General features: G+C 35.6%; 1 protein-coding gene across 14 annotated transcripts in view; it reads right to left on the bottom strand.

Annotated features, from left to right (window-relative positions):
• SLC9B1 (solute carrier family 9 member B1) overlaps positions 1 to 25340 on the bottom strand; it is a 128129-nt gene that overhangs the window by 82143 nt on the left and 20646 nt on the right. For 7 of the 14 annotated variants that reach the window (XM_056803127.1, XM_056803124.1, XM_056803123.1 and 4 more), the window contains 3 exons: positions 24822 to 24904; positions 22282 to 22330; positions 10014 to 10125 (listed from right to left, as the gene is read on the bottom strand). In XM_056803127.1, the coding sequence (XP_056659105.1) occupies positions 10014 to 10125; positions 22282 to 22320 (151 nt within the window). In that variant the 5' untranslated portion in view covers positions 22321 to 22330; positions 24822 to 24904. Of the gene's footprint in view, positions 1 to 10013; positions 10126 to 22281; positions 22331 to 24417; positions 24582 to 24821; positions 24905 to 25340 lie in introns of all 14 variants that reach the window. The other 7 variants (XM_056803130.1, XM_056803131.1, XM_056803129.1 and 4 more) reach the window with 3 other exon arrangements.

The following is a 25340-nucleotide window of genomic DNA, read 5'->3' as shown; positions in this document are numbered from 1 at the left end:
TGATATTCTGGAAGGCAAGGGAATTGTGTTTACAACCAAGAATCAAGTACCCAGCAAAACTGACTATATTCTTTCAGGGGAAAGTATGGTCATTTAATAAAATACAAGATTTCCAAGGATTCCTGAAGAAAATACCAGACTTAAACAGAAAATTTGATGCCCAAATGCAAAATTCAAGAGAAGCATAACAAGGAAAATAAGAGAAAAAATTTAAGGACTTCAGTAAGGTCAAATGACTTATATTTCTATATGGAAAGATGATATCTATGACTCTTAAAATTGTTATCATTATCATAGTAGTTGGAAGAAGTATACATAGAGGGTGTGGTAGTAAGCTGTTTAGGATGACATGTCAAAAAAATAAAACTAGGGGTGAAAAAGAGGATAATTCTAAGAAATGGGAAAAGAGAAATAAAATGGGGTAAATTATATCACATAAAGAAGTGTGGCGGGTGTGAGGGTTAAATTTAATGGTTGGACAATAATTTTATGAAATTATGTGGCTAAAAATATTTATTATATATTGAGTCAGAAATGTATTTACAAATATTTACAAAATGGAGAGGAAACAATAGAGAAATGTGAAGAGGTTAGAGAGGTTATCTACCCTATCAACTTAAATGTTTTCTCAGGGTCTGCTTAATCTAGGCAAAGATTAATTAGCTCTCAACCAGGAAGGCTGGTAGTGAGTAGCCATGTGGCCTTCTTCAAGATATAAACTAGTTTCTTGGAAACTAGGAAAGGAGTCAGCCTTTCACTCACCCAATAAAGTAGTCCAAGAGTCAGAATCTATGCTGAAGCCTGGTTCCAAGCCCACAATCCAAGCTGCAGTCTCCATCAAAGTTCCCTTGAAGATCCTCCCCAGTCAGAAGGCAATCTCCTCAGACTATCTTCTCAAAGACTATCTCCTCTGAGGGAGTTTGGGACTTGCTTTTATGGTGACTTCTTGTCCCTGCCCCCTCTTCACAGGGGCCAATCTCAGTTTCCAAATTGTCTAGCACTGCCCAGGGGCAGTGTCTCTGGGATTGACTTCTCACCTTCTGAAGGTTAAGTTCTCATCAAAAAGATTCATAGCTAAGGGTGTGAATTTTCTAAGTACCTTACTAGCTTATTTCCTAATACTAATTAGGGTGTTCAATCATTTGTTGATTCAATTTAAAAGTAGACAAAGGAGAGTTAATCCTGTCTTCAGTCTAGTAAGGTACCAAGTAGGGATGCTTGTTAGTGTTAACTCAAGATAGACGACAGAGTAAAGAATTTGCTTTCACAGGGGTGGTGGTGGCAAGAAGACTAATGCAATGGAAGGGAGGAAGAGGTTAGTGATGGGTAACACTTAAACCTTATTCTCATTGGAATTGGTTCAAGGATGGAAGAACAGCCAGATTCATTAGGGTATAGAATTGTATCTTACTCTATAGAGAAGATGAAGGAGAATAAGAAGTGGCATAGTCGGGAGGGGAGTAATACGAGGGAGAAAGAGGTTGCGGGGGGATGATCAAAAGACCCATTAGTAAGAGGGGAATAATATAAGGGAGGAGAAGGGGGGAGACTGACTAAAAGCAAAACACTGGAGGGGAGGGAGAGAGTGAAAAGAGAAAAGTCAGCATTAAAAGAAGAAGTCAAAATGAAGGGGAAGACACAGATGGTAATCATAACTGTGAATATAAATGGGATAAACTTGCCTATAAAATGGAAGTGGATAGCAGATTGAATTAAAAATCAGAATCCTACCATATGTTCTTTACAAGAAACATACTTAAGGCAGGTAAACACACACAGGGTAAAGGTAAGAGGCTGGAGCAGAATTTGTTGATCTTAATCTGAGATAAAGAAGGTAGGAGTAGCAATCCTATGATCTCAGAAAAAGCTAAAGTAAAAATAGATTTGATTAAAAGAGATAAGGAAGGTAATTACACCTTTTTTTTCCTCTTACCATTAAATTTAATCTTTCCTATTGATTTTTTCATTTAAACATTTATTTATTTTTTAACATTTATTTTAAAAATTTGAGCTTTGAATTCTTTTCCTCTCCTTTTCCCTTCGATAACCCATTGAGAAGGCAAGAAATATGATAAATTATAAATGTGAAATCATACAAAACATACTTCCACATTAGCTAAGGTGCAAAAAAAGAATTAAGAAAAATAAAGAAACTCAAAAAACGTTATACTTCAATGTGCACTTAGTCTTCTAATTCTCTCTCTGGAAATAGTATTTTTCATCACAAGTCTTTTGGAATCACTTTGGATCAACCAATATTCTTGGATTATTTGGATCATATTAAAAAGTGGAAGGTTAAAAAATCAGAGTAATCAAGTCCAAAAAATGAAAAAAAAGATGTATTTTCCTTAAATATTTGACTCATACTATGAAGCGTTCATGTCAGTTCCATGTCTGTAACAACAATGTGAAATACAACAAGAAAAAAAATCAGATATTGCAATTGCTTTAACACCAAAATTCCCTTTGCCCACAAGGCTCATTTGGTTCTCCATTCAGCAATCTTTCATTAGAAAACTACAGTGTTATCTTGCCTTCCTCCTCTTGGTCTTTAAAACTCTTCTTTGACTAGAATAGCTAAGTCTTTTACAGATGATCATAAAACAGTATTGCAATACTGTGTACAATGTTCTCTTGGTTCTACACATTTCCCTTTGAATCAAGTTAATTAAGTCATCTTAGGTTTTTCTGAACCCATCCTGCTTGTCCTTTCGTATAGCACAATAGTACTCCATCACAATCATATACCACAACTTGTACAGCCATTTTCCAATTAAAAGGCATACCTCCAATTTCTAATTCTTTGCTACAAAAGCATATATGTGCATATATATAATTATGATTTAATTTAATTTCTCTAATTAATAGGGAAATAGAGATTTTTTTCATATTACTAAAGATAGCTTTGGCTTCATCTGAAAATTTCATGTTCAATAGTCTCTGTCCATCTATCAACTGGGGAATGACTTGTGTTTTTATAAATTTGACTGTTTTCTATATATTTGAAAAATGAGGCCATTATCAGAGAAATCTGGGGTAAAACTTTTCCCCTAGTTTGGTAATTACATCTTGATAAAAGATAGTATAGATAATGAAGAAATATTAGTAACCCACATATATGTACCAAATGGGATAGCTTCCAGATTTTTAAAGGAGAAATTACAGGGTCTTAAGGAGGAAATAGATAACAAAACTATACTAGTTGGGGACCTCAATTCTTCCCTATCACAGTGGTTCTCAACCACTAATTTCTAATGCTGTGACTATGCAATACAGTTCCTCATGTTGCAGTGACCCCAAACCAAAAAAATTATTTTGGTGGCTACTTCAAAACTGTAATTTTGCTACAGTTATGATTTGGAATGTAAATACCTGATATGCATCATGTATTCTCATTGCTACAAATTGAGAGGTTGAGAATCGCTGCCCTATCAGAATTAGATAAATTGAACCAAAATAATAAACACGAAAGAAGTAAGGGAAGTGAATGAAATGTCAGAACTATTAGTTAATAGATATATCTGAAGAAAATTGAGTAGGGATAAAAAGAAATGTACTTTCTTTACAGCAGTTCATGGTACATATACAAAGGTTGATCATGTACTAGGGCACAAAAACATCACAAACAAATGCAGAAAAGCAGAAATAATAAATGCAACTTTTTCAAATCATAATGCAGTAAGAATTATAATTAATAAGGGTTCATGGAGAGGCAAATTTAAAATTAATTGGAAAGTAAATCATCTAATTCTTCAAAACTTGTGGATCAAAGAACAAATCATAGGAACAATTACCAATTTCATTGAAGAAAATGACAATGAGGAGACAACATCAAAATCTAGGGGATATAGCCAAAGCAGTATTAAATCTACATCAACAAAATAGAGAAAAGGGAGATCAATGAATTAGGTGTGCAACTAAAAAAACTAGGAAAAGAATGATTTAAAAATCCCCAGATAAAAATTAAATGGAAAATCCTAAAAAAATTAAAGAAATTAATAAAACTGAAAATAAAAGAACAATTGAACTAATAAATAATACTAGGAGCTGGTTCTTTGTAAAAATAAATAAAGTAGAAAAAGTATAGGCTACTCTAATTTTAAAAAGAAGAGAATCAAATTAACAGTATCAAAAAAATGAAAAGGGTGATCTTACCTGTAATAAAGAGGAAACTAAGGCAATTATTAGGAGCTATTTTGCCCAATTATATGGCAATTTAGGTGAAATGTATAAATATTTACAAAAATATAAATTATCTAGATTAACAAAAGAGGAAATAGAATACTGAAATAATCCCATTTAAGAAAAAGAAATTGAATAAACTATCAAGGAACTCCCTAAGAACAAATCCCCAGGAACAGATGGATTTACAAATTAAAACTTAAAACAAAACAAAACAAAAAACATTTAAAGAACAACTAATCCCAATACCATACAAAGTATTTGACAAAATAAATAATTCAGAAGGAGTTTACCAAATTCTTTTCATGACACAAATATGGTACTGATACCCAACCCAGGTGGACCAGAAACAGAGAAAGAAAACTACAGACCAATCTCCTTAATGAACATAGATGCAAAAATCTTAAATAAAATACTAGTAAAGAGACTACAGTAAGTTATCACAAGGATTAGTCACTATGACCAGGTGGAATTTATACCAGGAATGCAAGATTGGTTTAATATTAGGAAAACCATCCACATAATTGACCATATCAATAACCAGACTAATGAAATCACATGATTATCTCAATAGGTGCAGAAAAACCCCCCTCCCCACCCAGGATCACATACTGGGATCCTGTCTGTGTCCTAGTACTACTACTGCTACATCATGTCTGTGTGCTCCAACATGGGTCATGGGAGAGTTACCTAGGCATATTGGCCTGGAAAGGATTAGGTTAAGATCCAGGGGTAAAGAAGAAGATATAAAGAGGGGGTTCCAGGAAGTTGGTTCTCTCCATTTTGCTCAAGTGAAAGGACAGTGGCTGAGAGAGCCATGTGGAGGAGCACCAATGTGGCTAGTTTAGAATAGAATTCTTTCTCTCTATCTGCCTTCTCTTATTCAAGTAAATTTTAATAAACTCTATGGAAATTAAGGACCAGAATTTAATTCAGTCTTAGTAGCCTTTGACAAAATAAAACACCCATTCCTATTGAAAACACTAGAAAATGTAGGACTAAAATGGCCTTTCCTCAAAATAATTAGTATTTATTTAAAACCATCAGCAAGTATCATCTGCAATGGAGATAAGTTAGAAGCCTTCCAAATAAGATCAGGAGTAAAGCAAGGATGCCCACTACCACCACTATTATTTAATATTGTGCTGGAAATGCTACTGGTAGTGATTAGAGAAGAAAAAGAAATTGAAGGGATTAAAGTAGGCAATGAGGAAACTAAGCTATCATTCTTTGCTGATGATATGATGGTATGCTTAGAGAATCCTAGAAAATCAGCTAAAAGTTAGTGGAAATAATTAATAACCAACAAAGTTGCAGGATACAAAATAAACCCATGTAAATCATCAGCATTTCTATATATTGCCAACAAAACTCAGCAAGAGTTAGAAAGAGAAACTCCATTTAAAATCACTTTAGACAATATAAAATATTTGGGAATCCATCTGCCAAGACAAACACAGGAATTATATGAACACAACTATAAAATATTTTTTAGACAGTTAAAACAAACAAACAAACAAAAAAAACCAACCAAAAACCAAACCTAGTCTGGTATTGGCTAAGAAATAGATTGGTGGATCCATGGAATAAATTAGGTACCAAATCTATAGTTAGTTGTAAATTACTATAGTAATCTAATGTTTGATAAATCCCAAGATCCCAGCTTTTGCAACAGAACTCAATATTTGACAAAATCTTCTGAAAAAACTGGAAAACAATATGGCAGAAAGTTGGTATAGACCAATTTGATCTCACACACAATTTGATACCAGATAGCATCAAAATAGGTACATGATTAAGATATAAAGGGTGAAACTATAAGCAAGTTAGGAGAACATAAGGGGAGGCATAATAATACAGAGGAAGCCATAAGAATAGAGAATAAAGAAGAATAAGGCAGAAGAAGCCAAGTGTCCCTTTGAAACTCTAATAGCTAAGGGAGTTAAATAAGAAAAATAAGAGGGCATGGGTGTGGATTTGTTTTGTTCTAAGGGTTTTCAAAGCATAAGAGAAGAGAGCAAAAGCTATATACTAAAGAAATACAAACATGGAGGAAGGAGTGGGGGAAGTGAGCATCAAATGACCTCTTCTTATCTTAATTATACAAGGAAAGGGACACACACACACACACACACACATATACATTGAGTTGTTGAAATATACCAACTCAACAGGCCAATACTTAGAGATGGGGATGGTGGTGAGAAGGAGGATGATAACTAGGATTTAAGAGTTGCAAGTATAGAAAAAGATGCATGTAAATCATAGGAAAGTAAGAATAGAAATCTCTAGCTTTCTCCCCTTACTCTCTTCTTTTTTTAAACTTTATTTATTCATTTAATTTAGAATATTTTTCCATGGTTACCTGATTCATATTCTCCTCTCCTCTCTCTCCTCTCCAGTAGCCAACAAAGAATTCAACTTGGTTTTACATGTATCATTGATCAAGAACTATTTCCATATTATTATTTGCAATAGTAATCATTTAGAGTCTATATCCCTATTCATGTCCCCATCCAACCATGTGATCAAGGAGGTGTTTTTCTTCTGTATTTCTTCTCCCACAGTTCTTTCTCTGGGTGTGGATAACATTCTTTCTCATAGGTCTCTGTGAAGATAGAATTAACTCTCCCTTTGTCTATTTTTACTTAATCAAATCAAGAATTTAAAGTACTTAGGAGCTTGCTTACCATTAGGTAAGAGAGCTTACAAGTCACTTACTAGTTCACACCCCCAAAGGCTATAAGTACTGTCCCCCTTGGGCAGTGCTAGGCAAATTGAAAGACCGCAATTGGTTCTTGTGAAGAGTGGAAGAGACAGGAAATGACATGGGGAAAAAAGGGGTATAAAAGAAGAGACCAACATGGTCTGGCCTCTTTTGCTTCCTTGGTTTTGGAGAGGCTGGTTCCTTGGACTCCACATTGGTGAGTGGAGCTGAAGAGACATGCTTTTTCCTTGGAGTCATTGGTAGAACTCTGGCTGAAGACACCATCAATGCAGAATGACTCCAAGGAAAAGCATGTCTCTTCAGCTCTACTTAGTAGCTAGCTTACCATTAGGTAAGAGAGCTCACATCCCTCAGAATTGTCCTGTATCACTGAATTGCTACTAGTAGAGAAGTTCATTACAATTGATTGTACCACAGTGTATCTGTCTCTGTGTACAATGTTCTCCTGATTCTGCTCCTTTCCTTTGGCATCACTTCCTGGAGGTCGTTCTAGTTTACATGGAATTCCCCCAGTTGATTATTCCTTTGGGCACAATAGTATTCCATCACCAACAGATACCACAATTTGTTCAGCCATTCTCCAATTGATGGACACCCCCTCACTTTCCAATTTTTTGCGCCAATTTTTGTACACGTATTTTTCCCTATTATCTCTTTGGTATACAAACCCAGCAGTGCTATGGCTGGATCAATGGGCAGACAGTCTTTTAGTGCCCTTTGGGTATAACTAAAAATTGCCCTCCAGAATGGTTGGATCAATCCTCAACTTCACCAGCAATGCATTAATGTCCCAACTTTGCCATCCCCTCCAATATTCATTACTTTCCTTTGCTGTCGTCATATTAGCTAATCTGCTAGGTGTGAGCAAGTATCATCTGCAATGGCGATAAATTAGAAGTCTTCTCAATAAGATCAGGAGTGAAGCAAGGTTGTACTTTACCCTTTTCTGAGGGAAATCTTGATTACTTCAAGGAAGAGAAACAGGAAACTTGAGCCAGAAGCTGGACACCTTGCTCTTCTTAGAGAGTGTATGGGGGGAGAGACCAACATTTTATCTATCTGTTCTGTTTAAGGTTATGCGTCTAGGGGATATGATTTTTAGGTTCTAGCTTAATTTCTAATCATTATTTGTTAATGGGGAATGACTTGGAACTTAAATCTACTTAACTCTATTTTCACCATAAGTCAGTTATACAACGAACACACATAGCAAATAACAAAGAAACCCCTTTACCCAAGTTGATTTTTAAAAATCAGAAATCAGAGAAAGTCCACATAGGGAAAATGTATAGTAGATAATACAAAGTAAAAGAGGTCTCCTGTTGGGAACTCAACCAAGACAGAGAGAATCCCAGATCTCACCCCAAGAGAAATTTCCCAGAAGTCTCTAGTATAACAAGGTAGGAATAGGGACATGATAAAGACTGCCAATTTCTCTCATTTCAGCTTCTTCCCAGAACTCTTCCTTTTAGTGACGGGAGGAGAGATTGGCATTGTGTATCTTCCCCTCTCAAAATTGTAAGCTAAAAGAGCCAGGATTTCAACACTCCTGCTCTCACCAATTCTTCTAGCCTTTCATACATACTTAGGACTTTGAGTAAATCAGTCTCCACCAATGAGGGGAGTCCCACACACTTAGCCCTTGAAGCCAAGGGCTACACAAGTAAAACAAACTTCTTTATCCTGAGTGAGGGATTAAAATGGGGGTGGGGAGTGGGGGGAGGAAGAAAAGCAAAGAGCTAGAGTCTAAGGGAATTCTCATCAGCTGGGGAAGAGCTGAACAAATTGTGGTATATGAATGTAAAGGGATATTACTCAGCTGTAAGAAATGATAAGAGATTTCAAAGAAGACTGATATGAACTGATACTGCCCAGGGAGAACCATTTTTTTAGAGGACAACATTGTACAGAAGAACAAGTTTGGAAGACTTAAGAACTGTGACCAATGAGAGGACTAGCCATACCTGGAAGGAACCTGTCACCTACCTCCTAAGAACTTATGGACTCAAAGTGTTGCAAAAAGATACCCATTTTGAGGTGTGGTCACTATGTATTTAGATTCATCTTGCTTGACTGTGCTTATTGAGGCAAGAAGAGGTTAGCAGTGGAATGAATGAACGAAGGAAGGAAGGAAGGAAGGAAGGAAGGAAGGAAGGAAGGAAGGAAGGGTGTGAGAGATACAAGGAGGAAGAGAGGGAAGGAGGAAAGAAGCCATAGAAATATGTATCTATTTAAATGCACCAAAAGGAATGGCAGAAAGGAATGAAGAAGAGTGTTCAGAAAAGTAAGACAGTTCTAAAAGTTGTATGTGGAATTATTAGAAGCTTATTAAAAAGTTGTATGAATTGGAAATTCATGGTTTCATACAAAATTCTTTTTGTGTCCTCCTTTTTTTTGGTGTTTAGGTTTATTAAAATTTTTTTTAATGTAGATGTCAGAAGTAAATTTGATTTTTAAAAATATTTTTCCATGTTTGCATGATACATTTTCTTTCTCTCCCCTGTTCCCTCCCCTCCCCTCCAGAGCCAACAAGCAATTCTGCTAGGTTATACAAATGTTATAATTTGATACCAATTTCCATATTATTCATTTTTGCAATAGAGCAATCAAAAGTAAATTTGAAAAGAAATTATTTCATAGAAGCATGAAACTTAAGAGTGGAAAAAGATCTTAGCAGCCATGTAGTCCAAATAATTTCTAAGAAAAAAAAATTAACATGAAAATATTTGGGAAGATTATAGATTGACTAAGATAACAGATAAGTCTTTACTTATTTCAACATCCTTTCTAATAAAGAAAAAGTAATCCTACTATCTCAATTGACTGGGGGAAATATTTTAATCTTTTCTTCACAATCATGCTAAATAAGGTGCCAATCATATTGTAGTTTCTGAATAATAATGTGTGAATGGATCAGTAACTCCATGGTGTCTTTTTTAATCTAAATTATTTAAGCTTTGATTTTCTAGTGTGTAGGATTAGGATAATAATAAAAGGCTGCTGTGAGCAAAATGCTTTGTAACCCTTAAAACATCATGCAAAAGTGAGATGTTAGTATTTTGCTTGGAATTTCCCCATTCCCTTGTATTCTAATCTTACGTACTACTTGTTATGCAGGCGTTGGATCTCTCTGTGAATAGGAATGAAATCAGTTTAAACTTCTGCTCCTTTTCTTCTACAAGTTGGCTTTCCTCCTTTTTTTCATCTTTAGGGTTCTGAAGCAAATGATGAAATCTTATCAGAAATCTACTTTTGATAAATGGTTTCTGAATAGAGTAAATGCCCCCTCCCATTCACTCTGAGAGAGCCATCCCTTATGACATAGAATAAAAAAGGGGGAAAACCCATCCAGCCAAACTAACCAACCCTTCCAAAAAAGTCTGACATTATACTCAGTGTCCCACATACATAGTAACCACCTTTTCACTAAAAAAAGGGAAGGGAATGCCTTTTCTGATCTCTTCTGGGGAAGGTTAACTACTCTATTTTTAAATTTTTTTAATTTTTTTTAAATTATGGAAATGAATATCAACAAACATTTCAACATATAAAGAGGAGGGAAAGACTGTGTTTGAAACTGTGAACTTATTTCATGTTCACTCTACTTTTGTAACAATGTAAGTGTATATTTAATTTAACACATCAGTGGCAAAACTGTCCTGTTTGTGTCTCCTTTTGAACTTCCTTCTAAGGCCAGTTATTTTTGTAGCTTTATATAATTAAGATCCTAAAGAATGACTTGGAGGTTATCTAGTCCAACCATTTCATTTTACAGATGATGAAACAAATGCCGTGATATTAAGGCAATTGCATGAGGATTTGTGCCTAGTTCCTTTCCAATCCCAATTCAGTTCTCATGCTCTGGGTTGTATGACAGGTGAAATTCTGGAAGACACTCAAGTGATCAGAGTATTTGAGTAAAACCTATATAGGTGGATAGTCTAGATGTCATTCAAGGCCCTGGTTGGGTAAGTTTAGATCCTCATTATCAAAGGGATAGCTACAAGGGAATGAGGTTCTTCTCCTTATTCCAATTACATCACACTATTCCCTCATCTCTAAACCAGTGGGTCTAGTTTTCATCAATGTGATCTTTTGACCTCTTGTCTAAGCCTATTTTGATCCTGTAATTGCTTTAACCTCAATGCTTTAAGTACCCCTATATCTACAGTCAACTTTTGCTCATTACCCCAAAGCATTTCCTTTACCTGAACAACCAACCTCTAGGAGATCTGATGAGTGTTTAGGCTTTTTGTGAAATTTTCTTGAAGCATATGAATGAAATTTCTTTTTGGTTACTGAAATAGTTTTGTAAAACTTGATTGTTAGAGAGGTGAAGCCAAAATGGCAGAATAGAAACACAGAAAGCTGGAACTGCTCTGAGAATCCTTTCCAGCCAACCTTAAAATAATAATGAATATTGGAATGACAGGGAATGACAACCACCCAGGGTTGGAATGAGGTAATTCTCCCACAGAAAACAACTTGAAAAGTAGGCAGAGAGGGTCTATTTTCCTGGGTTGAGATGGGAGTGTAGTCGCAGCAATCAATGCATACCAAGGTGTTTAGCCTTTATTGGCACAAGCCAACAGCAAACTGACCACCCCTCTACCTACTGTTCCAGGTTCTGAATCTGGGCCCGAGCCAACTTTGAGATCCTGAGATCCTGCCCATGCCAAGAGCAAAGCGCTCAATGCCCGCCCCTTGGAGTTTCAAGCCCTAGTGCAAAGGACTTGCAGGGAGACCACAAGCCCTAATACAAAGAAGTCCATGATGTGCCTTACCCATGGGGTTAGGGGTGGAAGAGACCTAGAGTTCTGACCAAGCCTTCAATGAGGTCCCAAGCCCCAGCACAAGGCAATTTATAGTGCAACTAGTCTGTATAAGCCCAGAGTGAGGCCCAGAGCTCTTAAGTGTAAGCCATCAGCAGTCCCCAGAGGAGACTAACACAGTAGTGAGAGGTGGCTTTCAGAGCTCCCAGGAGACAGACCATCATACCACCTTGGAAGAACTAAAACTTGCAGAAATCCAGAACAAAAGTTGAGGGTAGCTTCAAGGAAAAATTGAAGGTTAGGAGAGTTCCCCCTCTACCACAAGAACAGAGCCCAACTTTAAATTAAAAGAAAAAAAGGCTGTGAAAATGAACAGAGAGCAAAATAAATAAATAAGCAACAACAACAACAAAAAACCTAACATAGAAAATTATTATGGGGACAAAGGGCAAGGCACAGACTCAGAAAGGACAATGAAAGCAAACACTTGCAAAACTTCAAAGAAAAATGGAAATTAGTCTCAGGCTCTGGAAGAGCTCAAAAAGAAATTAAAAATCAAATAAAAGAGGCAAAGGAAAAATGGAGAAGAGAAACAAAAAGTAATAAAGAAGAAAATGATAGCTTAAAAAACAGAATTGGTCAAATGGAAAAGGAAGTTCAAAATCTCAGGGAGGAAAATAATTTCTTAAAAATTGGAATTTTCCCAAGGTAATGCAGATCACAATGTGTCTGACCTGATCAAGGCCAGAGTTAGACTAAAAGTCCCCAAGCCTGAGGATAGACTCTGAGCCCCAGCACAGGGTGACTTATAGTACTTTGAGCTCTGCAATCCATCTGCAGTCTCATGGGGGTAATTGAAATAGCAGTGGGAGGTGCTTTCACAGCTCCTATCCCACAGGCCATGATACTACCTTGGAAGAACTAAAATTTGCAGAAACCCAAAAATAGAGCAAAATGTAGCATCAAGGAAAAAAATTTAAGAGAGTGCCTTCTCTATACTTAGAACAGAGTTCAACTTTAAGCTAAAAGTGAAAGTCAAGAAAAAGGCTGGGAAAATGAGCAAATATTAAAAAACAACATCTAATCCATAGAAAATTTTTATGGAGACAATGAAGAGCAAGGCATAAACACAGAAGGGGACAGTGAAAGCAAAGTAAACCCATGCAAAACTTTAAAGAAATAGATGAATGTCTTGGGCTCTGGAAGAGGTCAAAAAGGATTTCAAAAATCAACTAAGAGGAGGGGATGTGGCAAAATTGGGACATTCATGCATTGCTGGTGGAATTGTGAATTAATCCAACCATTCTGGAAGGCAATTTGGAACTATGCCCAAACGGCACTAAAAGGCTGTCTGACCTTTGATCCAGCCATAGCACTGATGGATTTTTACCCCCAAGAGATAATAAGAAAAAAAATTTGTACAAGAATATTCATAGCCAGGGATAAAAAGGAATACACCTTCTTCTCAGCACCACATGGCACATTCACAAAAATTGACCATACATTAGGTCACAGAAACATAGCACACAAATGCAAAAAAGCAGAAATAATGAATGCAGCCTTCTCAGATCACAAGGCAATAAAAATAATGATTAGTAATGGTACATGGAAAACCAAATCTAAAACCAATTGGAAATTAAACAATATGATACTCCAAAACCGTTTAGCTAAAGAAGAAATCATAGAAACAATTAATAATTTCATCAAGGAAAATGACAATGGCGAAACATCCTTTCAAACCTTTTGGGATGCAGCCAAAGCGGTAATCAGAGGCAAATTCATATCCCTGAAAGCTCATATTAACAAACAAGGGAGAGCAGAGATCAATCAATTGGAAATGCAATTGAAAAAACTCGAAAGCGATCAAATTAAAAACCCCCAGCAGAAAACCAAATTAGAAATCCTAAAAATTAAGGGAGAAATTAATAAAATCGAAAGTGATAGAACTATTGATTTAATAAATAAGACAAGAAGCTGGTACTTTGAAAAAACAAACAAAATAGACAAAGTACTGGTCAATCTAATTAAAAAAAGGAAGGAAGAAAAGCAAATTCACAGCATTAAAGATGAAAAGGGGGACAGCACCTCCAATGAGGAGGAAATTAAGGCAATCATTAGAAATTACTTTGCCCAATTATATGGCAATAAATACACCAATTTAGGAGAAATGGATGAATATATACAAAAATACAAACTGCCTAGACTAACAGAAGAGGAAATAGAATTCTTAAATAATCCCATATCAGAAATTGAAATCCATCAAGCCATCAAAGAACTTCCTAAGAAAAAATCCCCAGGGCCTGATGGATTCACCTGTGAATTCTATCAAACATTCAGAGAACAGTTGACCCCAATACTATACAAACTATTTGACATAATAAGCAAAGAGGGAGTTCTACCAAACTCCTTTTACGACACAAACATGGTACTGATTCCAAAACCAGGCAGGTCAAAAACAGAGAAAGAAAACTATAGACCAATCTCCCTAATGAATATAGATGCAAAAATTTTAAATAGGATACTAGCAAAAAGACTCCAGCAAGTGATCAGAAGGATCATTCACCATGATCAAGTAGGATTCATACCAGGGATGCAGGGCTGGTTCAACATTAGGAAAACCATCCACATAATTGACCACATCAACAAGCAAACTAGCAAGAACCACATGATTATCTCAATAGATGCAGAAAAAGCCTTTGATAAAATACAACACCCATTCCTATTAAAAACACTAGAAAGCATAGGAATAGAAGGGTCATTCCTAAAAATAATAAACAGTATATATCTAAAACCAACAGCTAATATCATCTGCAATGGGGATAAACTAGAGGCATTCCCAATAAGATCAGGAGTGAAACAAGGATGCCCATTATCACCTCTACTATTTGACATTGTACTAGAAACACTAGCAGTAGCAATTAGAGAAGATAAAGAAATTGAAGGTATCAGAATAGGCAAGGAGGAGACCAAGTTATCACTCTTTGCGGATGACATGATGGTCTACTTAAAGAATCCTAGAGATTCAACCAAAAAGCTAATTGAAATAATCAACAACTTTAGCAAAGTTGCAGGATACAAAATAAACCCACATAAATCATCAGCTTTTCTATATATCTCCAACACAGCTCAGCAGCAAGAACTAGAAAGAGAAATCCCATTCAAAATCACCTTAGACAAAATAAAATACCTAGGAATCTATCTCCCAAGACAAACACAGGAACTATATGAACACAACTACAAAACACTCGCCACACAACTAAAACTAGACTTGAACAATTGGAAAAACATTAACTGCTCATGGATAGGACGAGCCAATATAATAAAAATGACCATCCTACCCAAACTTATTTATCTATTTAGTGCCATACCCATTGAACTACCAAAATACTTCTTCACTGATTTAGAAAAAACCATAACAAAGTTCATTTGGAAGAACAAAAGATCAAGGATATCCAGGGAATTAATGAAAAAAAACACATATGATGGGGGCCTTGCAGTCCCTGACCTAAAACTATATTACAAAGCAGCAGTCATCAAAACAATTTGGTACTGGCTAAGAAACAGAAAGGAAGATCAGTGGAATAGACTGGGGGAAAACGACCTCAGCAAGACAGTATACGATAAACCCAAAGATCCCAGCTTTTGGGACAAAAATCCACTATTCGATAAAAACTGCTGGGAAAATTGGAAGACAGTGTGGGAGAGACTAGGAATAGATCAACACCTCACACCCTACACCAAGATAAATTCAAAATGGGTGAGTGACTTAAACATAAAGAAGGAAACCATAAGTAAATTGGGTAAACACAGAATAGTATACATGTCAGACCTTTGGGAGGGGAAAGGCTTTAAAACCAAGCAAGATATAGAAAGAATCACAAAATGTAAAATAAATAATTTTGACTACATCAAACTAAAAAGCTTTTGTACAAACAAAACCAATATAACTAAAATCAGAAGGGAAACAACAAATTGGGAAAAAATCTTCATAGAAACCTCTGACAAAGGTTTAATTACTCATATTCATAATGAGCTAAATCAATTGTACAAAAAATCAAGCCATTCTCCAATTGATAAATGGGCAAGGGAAATGGATAGGCAGTTCTCAGATAAAGAAATCAAAACTATTAACAAGCACATGAAGAAGTGTTCTACATCTCTTATAATCAGAGAGATGCAAATCAAAACAACTCTGAGGTATCACCTCACACCTAGCAGATTGGCTAACATAACAGCAAAGGAAAGTAATGAATGCTGGAGGGGATGTGGCAAAGTAGGGACATTAATTCATTGCTGGTGGAGTTGTGAACTGATCCAACCATTCTGGAGGGCAATTTGGAACTATGCCCAAAGGGCGACAAAAGAATATCTACCCTTTGACCCAGCCATAGCACTGCTGGGACTGTACCCCAAAGAGATAATGGACACAAAGACTTGTACAAAAATATTCATAGCTGCGCTCTTTGTGGTGGCCCAAAACTGGAAAACGAGGGGATGCCCATCAATTGGGGAATGGCTGAACAAACTGTGGTATATGTTGGTGATGGAATACTATTGTGCTCAAAGGAATAATAAAGTGGAGAAGTTCCATGGAGACTGGAACAACCTCCAGGAAGTGATGCAGAGCGAGAGGAGCAGAACCAGGAGAACATTGTACACAGAGACTAATACACTGTGGTATAATCGAACGTAATGGACTTCTCCATTAGGGGCGGTGTAATGTCCCTGAACAACTTTCAGGGATCCAGGAGAAAAAAAACACCATTCATAAGCAAAGGATAAACTATGGGAGTGGAAACACCGAGAAAAAGCAACTGCCTGAATACAGAGGTTGAGGGAACATGACAGAGGATAGACTTTAAATGAACACTCTAATGCAAATACTATCAACAAAGCAATGGGTTCAAATCAAGAAAACATCTAATGCCCAGTGGACTTACGCGTCGGCTATGGGGGGTGGGGGGGAGGAAAAGAAAATGATCTATGTCTTTAACGAATAATGCTTGGAAATGATCAAATAAAATATATTTAAAAAAAAAAAAAAGAAAAAAAATAGAAAGAAAAAAAAAAAGAATATTCATAGCCGTGCCATTTGTGTTGGCAAAAAATTGGAAAGCAAGGGGGTGTCCATTAATTGGCAGTTGACTGAACAAATTGTTATATACTTGTGATGGAATACTATTGTACTCAAAGGAATAATAAACTGGAGGAATTCCATGTGAATTGGAACAACCTCCAGAAATTGATGCAGAGTGAAAGGAGAAGAACCAAGAGAACAATGTACACAGAGACTGATACACTGTGGTAAAAATTTAATGTAGTGGATTTCTCTACTAGTTGCAATGCAATGATCCAGAAGTATTTGGAGGGACATATGAGAAAGAATGCTATCCACATCCAGAGGAAGAACTGTGGGAAAAGAAACACAGAAGAAAAACAACTGCTTGATCACATGGGTAGATGGGGATATGACTGGGGAAGTAGACTCTAAAAGATCACCCTAGTGCAAATATTAACAATATGGAAATGGGTCTTGATCAATGACACATGTTAAACCCAGTGGAACTGCACCTCAGATTTGGGAGAGGAGTGGGAGGAAGAGAGGGAAAGAATATGAGTCTTGCAACCATAGAAAAATATTCTAAATTATCTAATTAAATAAAAATTTTTTAAAAAGTCAATTAAGAGAGGCAGAGGAAAAATGAGGAAGAGAAATGAAAGAAATGTGAGAAGAAAATAACAGTAGAATTGGCCAAATGAAAAAGGAGGTTCAAAAGATGACAGAAAATTTCCTTAAAGATTGGAATTGGACAATTAGAAGGTAACGACTTTATCAAACATCAAGAAACAAACAAAAAAATAATAAAAAATAGAAACAATAAAACAAAATCAAAATAATAAAAAAATGAAATATTTCATTGAAAAAACAACTGAACTGAAAATTATATCCAGGAGAGATACCTTAATAATTATTGTACTACTTGAAATCCATGATAAAAAATAAAGCCTGGACATCATAATAAAAGAAACTGTCAAAGAAAACTGCCCTGATATTCTTGAGCAAGAGAATAAACTAGAAATGGAAATATCCGCAGATTACCTCCAGAAAGAAATCTCCAAATGATGACACCCAGGAATATTATAGCTAAATTCAAGACAACCCCCCCCCCCCACCAAGGAGAAAATACTGCAAGCAGCTGGAAAGAAACAATTCAAATACCATGGAGTTAAAAAACAAGATACAGAGAACTTATCAGCCTCCACATTAAAGGATCAGAAGATGTGGAATATGATATTCCAGAAGGTAAAAGATCTAGGTTTACAACCCAGAATCACTTATCCAGCAAAACTTAATAGATTTTTTCAGAGGGAAAATGGTCATTTAATATAATAGAAGATTTCCAAACATTCCTTTTGAAAACGCCTGACCTAATAGAAAATGTGATGTCCAGCCACATGACCCAAGAAAAGCCAGAAAGGTAAATGAAACAATTTAAGGGATCCAATATGGCCAAATTTTATGTATTCCTGCATGGAAAGATGATATTTGTAGTTCTTAATTTTTTTTTGTCATTATTAGAGCAGTTAGGAATATGCATAGACAGGAGATATGGAAGTAAACAAATTAGGATTATATGATATGCAAAAAATAATCAAAGGATGAAAAAGAGGATTGCATTGAGAGAAAACCAAGGGAAAGGTGGAATGAGGTAAATTATCTAACCTAAAGAGGCATGAAAAACTATTACAGTAAAGGGGAGGACGAGGGTGGTGATGGGTAATGCTTAAATCTTATTCTCATTGTTATTAGCTTGGAAAGCAAATAATAACCATACTTATCTGAGTATAGAATCCAGTCTTATTCTACAGAGAAGTTGGAAGGGATAAGATGGAAGAAGATAAGATGGGAGGGGGTGCAAAATTGGGATGGTGATTAAAAGTAAAACACCTTTCAGGAAGGAAAGAAAGAGAAGGATCAAAAGGAGAAAATAAGATGGAGAGGAATACACAGTTCGTAATCATAATTGTATATGTGAATGGGATGAACTCACCCATAAAACATAAGTAGATAGCTGGATTAAAAACCAGAATCTTACAAAATGTGGTTTACAAGAAATACATTTGAGGCAAGAAGACACCCAAAGAGTAAAGGTAAGGGATTGAAGCAGAATTTATTGTGGATTAATTGAAGTAAAAAAAGGAGTATCAATCATGACCTCAGACAAAGCTAAAGCAAAAATTGATCTGATTCAAAGAAATAAGGAAGGAAATTATATCTTGCTAAAAGGTATTGTAAGCAATGAATTAATATCAATACCAAACATATTTACACCAAATGATATAGCCTCCAAATTTTTAGAGGAGAAATTAAATGAGCTTCAGGAAGATGTAGACAGTAAAACTATATTAGTGGGGGGGCTTTAACTTTCCCTCTCAGAATTAGATAAATCTTACCAAAAATGAACCAGAAAGAAGTAAAGAAGTTAATGAAATTTTATAAAAGTTAGCTTTCATAGAGCTCTGAAAAAAATTGCTTGGGGATAAAAAGGAATATACTTTCTTTTTAGCAGTACATAGTCCCTCCACAAAAACTGACCATATATTAGGATATAAAGACATCATAAACAAATGCAGAAAAACAGAAATGGTATATTCATCCTTTTCTGATAATAACACAATGAAAATTATAATCAGTAAGGGTCAATGGAGAGACAAACTAAAAATTAATTGGAAACTAAATAAACTAATTCCGAAAAAGGGGTGAGTCAAAGAACAAATTACAGAAACAATCAACTATTTCATTAAAGGGATGTCAATGAGGAGATAACATAAAAATTTATGGGATATAGCCAAGGCAGTATTTGGGAGAAAATGTATATCTCTGTATGTATAATAAAACAGAGGAAAAGCAAATTAATGAATTGGGCATACAACTAAAAAAAAAACTGGAAAAAGAGCAAATTAAATATCCCCACTAAAGACTAAGTTTGAAATCCTGAAAAACCAAAGGAGAAGTTAATAGAATTCAAAGTCAGAGAATTATTTAACTAATAAATAGTAGTAGGACTTGGTTTTTATGAAAAAAAACAAAAACAAAATAGAGCATTGGTTTATTTGATAATAAAAAAGGAAAAAAAGAAAATCAAATTACCAGTATCAAAAATGAAAATAATGCAAAAGCAATTATTAGGAGCTATTTTGCCATTTATATGACAATAAATCTGACAAGTTAGGTGAAATGGATGAATATTTACAAAAATATAAATTTCCCAGATTAACAAAAGATGAAATAGAATACTTAAATAATATTTTCCCAGAAAAAGAAATTGAACAAGTCATTAAAGAACTCCCTAAAAAAACCTCAAACAACCCAGGGCCAGAAGGATTCATGAGTAAATTCCATCAAACATTTAAAGAAAAATTAATCCCAATTCTATATAAACTTTTTGGGGAAATAGGCAAAAGAGGAGTCCTAACAAATTCCTTTTATGACAAATATGCTGATACTGAAGCCAGGAAGAGCAAAAACAGAGATAGAATTAAATAAAATACTAGCAAAGAGACTACAGCAACATATCACAAGGACCATTCACTATGATCAGGTGGGATTTATACCAGGAACACAAGGCTGGTTTAATATTAGAAAACTATCAACATAATTGTCCATATTAATAACTAAACTAACAGAAATCACTTGATTATTTCAAAAGATGTAGAAAAAACTTTGATAAAATGCAGCACTCATTCCTATTAAAAAACACACACTAGAAAACATAGGAATAAATGGGCCATTCTTTAAAATAATAAGTATCTATCTTAAACCGTTGGTAACATCTGCAATGGGGATGTTAGAAACCTTTCCAATAAGGGGAAGGGTAAAGCAAGAATGCCCATTATCACCAATATTATTTAATAGTGTTCTAGAAATATTAGCTTTAGCAATAAGAGAAAAAGAAATTGAAGGAGTTAATGTAGGCAATAGAGAAATGATATGATGGTATACTTAGAGAACTATAGAGAACCTAAAAGCTCTAGAACTAAAAAAACTAGTTGAAATAATTAATAACTTTAGAAATTACATGATACAAAATAAACCCACATAAAACATCAACATTCTATATGCTCCCCACAAGCACAGTAGCAAGCAAGAGAAAGAAAAATTCCATTTAAAATAACTCTATACAATATAAAATACTTGGCAATCTACTTGCCAAGACAAGTATAGGAATTATATGAATCCAATTACAAAGCACTTTACACAAATAAAGCCAGATTTAAATAATTGGAAAAACATTAATTGCTCATGGTAGGAACAGCTACTACAATACAATCTCAGACCTGTCAGATTGGCCAATATGACAGAAAAGGAAAGTAATAAATGGTGGAGGGGATGTGGCAAAATTAGGACATTAAAGCATTATTAGTGGAGTTAGGAACTGATCCAACCATTCTGGAGGCAATGTGGAATTATCCCCAAAGGGGTATAAAATGGTGCATACTCTGATCCAGTAATACCACTATTAGGTTTGAATCCCAATGACATAAAAAAAGGGTAGGAGGGAAAGGACCTATTTGTACAAAAATATAATAGCTTTTTTTTTTGTTTTGTTTGTGGTGGCTAAGAATTGGAAATGAGGAGATATCCACCAATTGGGAAATGACTGAGCAAACTGTGGCATATGATGGTGATGGAATACTATTGCGCTGTAAGAAATGATAAACAGAATGATTTTAGAAACAGCTTTAAAGATCTACATGAACTGTTGTAGAATGAAATAAGCAGTACCAGAAGAACATTGTACACAATAATAGCAATTATGATGCTCAATTGTGAAAGACTTAGATACTCTCAGTAATACTATGATCCAGGACAATTCTGAAGGAGTTCTGACAAGGAATGTCATCCACTTCCAGAAAAAGAATTGCTTGAGTTGGAATGTAGATCAATATAAGAAAAATGACAACCCATATCTAAATTAATTTACTTATTCAGTGCCATACCAGTCAAACAACCAAAAAACATTTTATAGAACAAGAAAAATAATAACAAAATTCACCTGGAAGAACAAAAGATCAAGAATATCATGGAAATTAATGGAGAAAAAAGTGAAGGAAGGTGGTCTAAGAGTACCAGATCTTAAACTGTACTATAAAGCAGTAATCATCAAAACAATCTGCTACTGACTAAGAAATAGAATGGTGGATCAATGGAATAGACTAGGGGTAAGTGGCCTCAGCAATCTAGTGTTTGATATATCAAACCCAAAGAACCCAGCTTTGGAGATAAGAACTCAGTATTTTACAAAAACTGCTATTTTTCACTTCAGTTTAACTTTAATTTTTATTTTGCAGTTTGGGTTTTATATGAGTATTCTCTTATAGCAATAAACAACATAAAGGTAGTTTTTGCATGATAATACATGTACAACCCAGATCAAATTGTTTACCCTAACAAGGTGGGAGGGAGGGAAGGAGAGAGACAATTTGGACTTTATAACTTCAGAAAATGTAAGTGGAAAACTGTTATTACATGTAATTGGTAAAATAAAATATCTTTAAGAAAAATCAGAAAAAAAAACCCCACATGATCAACTTTACCTGAATACCACTGTCTATCCCATTTTCTTTGGATCCCATGATATTTTTGCTAGGAAGATTTAAAAGGAAAAGAAAAGAAAACCATTTAAAAAAGAGAAACTAGAACATGTCCTCAATATCAAGCCAAATGGATTCTCTTGACTTCAGAGATTTTTCTTTCATTTACCTAGAAGAAAGCTATGTATGGGGTCACAGATTCTGGGTCTTCCACTTTCTGCCTGCATGCTTTTACATGTCATTGAACTTTTCCTGGTCTCACTTTCCTCACATAGAGAATGAAGGGGTTGCCCAGGACCTCCTGTCTCTAAGTATGGTTCTCAATCCACTGAGCCACTTATCTGCACCCCCCAGATATTTTATTGATAAAATATCAACAGAAGGCACTTCAAAACTGTGCTTGGACACTAAGCCTTTCTTCAGTTTCTATTAGTGACTCTTTCCTAACAATCAACCCGATGGGGCTAGCTTCGCAGTTCTTTCTCGTGATCCATGAACTCAGATATACAATACCCTATTTCTAGAACCTCTGTTCTTTTTTCAAAATTAAAAAAAGTTTTTTTTTTTAAAAATTTAATTAATTAAGAATGTTTTTCTATGGTTACATGATTCCTGTACTCTCCCTCTCCTCCTCCCTCCCCACCACTCCTGGAGCCGACGAGCAATTCCACTGGGTTTTACTAGTATCCTTAGAACCTCTGTTCTTCCAAGAAGCTCTGAAATAAGATTCTGCTCTTGAAACTTGGGGCCAAAGGCTATATCCTCTGGAAATATTAGTGAACCCCACGTCTTTGGGTGCTTGGTCTGCCAACGTTTCTCATCTTCCCTCATGACCATTTTCCTTCTTTCTCTCAGACATTCCTTTGATGATTCCTTTATCCGACTTCTCCTTCAGAATTCCTAGCTTGTTGCATTTTACAAACTGCTCCTGGCTACTGTGAGTCTTTCCTTTGCCCTTTCGCCAGTTCTCCAATTCCCTTCTCTAGGGATTTTAATGTTCCATGACTCAAACGATGACATTGGAAGAATGTGCGTATTAAAGAGATATGCCTTTATTTTAGGGAGGAGCTTGGGGTCATTAAAGAACCGTGATTTCTCCAAAATATTCAGTCCATTCTCTTTCTCTTGGACCTTGCTTTTCAGTTTGTGCTATCTGCCCAGGAAATAGGTAGATGAACACTATAGACTATCTGTTCAACATCATGCCATCACCCGACCACAGGCATCTTTCATCTACTTGGTTTTTCCTGTGTGGATATTAAGAGCAAATACTTTTGAGCAAGAGATCCATACACCCAAGGCATCAAGCAATCTATGAGCTTAGATAGGAAAATCAAATCTTTATTTTCACTAACTCACAAATGAAATTTACTATTCCCTTCAATTACTGAAAAACCTTATTCTTAGAAGGGCTCATTGGCTTCACTAGATTGCCAGAGGAATTGGAGCCCAGCTTTAAAATGTTTGTAATCTTGTTTCTGGGGCTCTGTAGGTCCTGGGCTTCTTGCAATCACTTTAATGCTCCAAAAAGCAGCATCTTGAAGATTTCACCATCTCTTCAATTGCAGTGGTAGGACCAGGCAATTAGGGTTAAGTGACTTGCCCAGGGCCACATAGTTAGGAAGTGTCTGAAGCCACATTTGAACCCAGGATCTCCTGTCTTCAGGTCTGGCTCTCTATCCAATGAGCTACCTAAGTGCATCTTGCAAAGAGCCTCATAACAAATTCCTTTCACCACAAAGAATGCTGGAGCCACCACAGTTGGTCTCTAATATCACATTTCTGTTTGTAGTTGCCCCCTACTATCTGTAATTTCCCACCATCCTTCCTTGGAAGATTTTGTTTTATTGTTCACTTTTAAACATTACAAGTGAATTATTATATTCTAAACCTGTGCCATTGCTGGCTGCCATCTCTCTCTGCATGGCAGCTCAAGTGTCTGCTGACTAGGATTGTTTTTAGGTTTCTTTTAGTCTCCTAATAGCAATTTAGTGATATTGGTTAAAATTCTGTATGAAATTATTATAATTGCTTTTGATGCCTTTCCTTTAACCCCTTCTCATTTTATTTGCATCACCCCCATTTTTCTCAACCTGAAATGCACACACTACTTTTAGACTTCTCATAAGAATAACTTACCAGGAAACAATGCTATCTTTTGAGAAGGACAGAAGGGCCTTTTTCGAAAACTTCCTGAATTATATGGAACTTCCTTGCAGGTCTCTATGTCTCATTTTAAGTCATGGCTTCTATTCTTATGGCACTGAGTGATTAGACCTCACTCCAGGTGTTTACAAACCGGACTGGGAAAAAACACAGCCTATTTTCAGACTACCATTGTAAGAGAAATGTCAAGAATGGCAAACATTTGTATATACCGAGTTTTTTTTTAGAGCACATTCACAATCATTATCTTCCTTGATCCTCACAGAATGTTCACCATGAACATTTATGCACTATATAAATAGCACCTGAAAGGAATAGTAAGCACCTTTAATTTTCTCTTCCTGTCCCATTCCCCCAAAGAAATAAACAACACATACCACTATAGGCCACAGCGACTTCATTCATCTGGTGTTGTTAATTGATTCCAATCAATGGTATGGATTAATAGCAAATTCACCATCTGAGGAAAAAGTTACTCAAGTAAGAATAATTTGTAAGGATATTCTCTTTTACAGTGAACTGACCTGATCATAAAATCTTTATTTGACTTTCAAAGTCTTAGGAAACCAAGTACATTCTCAATCTTTTTGAAGCATATTTTCATAAATGTTCTTTTCTTATGACTGAGCACAATCTCACAAATTAGCTTCTACACCCAATTCTGGCCATTTTCCTCACAGCCTCATCAACAACCACTGCCTTGCCCCAACCTATGGGTAGACATTTCTCCTCTTTTTTTTTTTTTGGTCTCCCTGATCATACAAGGACTCTGAACAATGACCAAGTCAACTCTGCCCTTCCTAGATGGAGTATATTAATCGACTCCCCTAAGCCTCTTCATCCACCCTTTAAACTTTGGGATGGAAGTTCACTCATTGGTTTACCATTTCTGTTTG

Source organism: Monodelphis domestica, chromosome 6 (assembly GCF_027887165.1).
Source record: "Monodelphis domestica isolate mMonDom1 chromosome 6, mMonDom1.pri, whole genome shotgun sequence".
Lineage (NCBI taxonomy): Eukaryota > Metazoa > Chordata > Mammalia > Didelphimorphia > Didelphidae > Monodelphis > Monodelphis domestica.
This window is presented reverse-complemented; position numbering and strand designations above follow the sequence as displayed.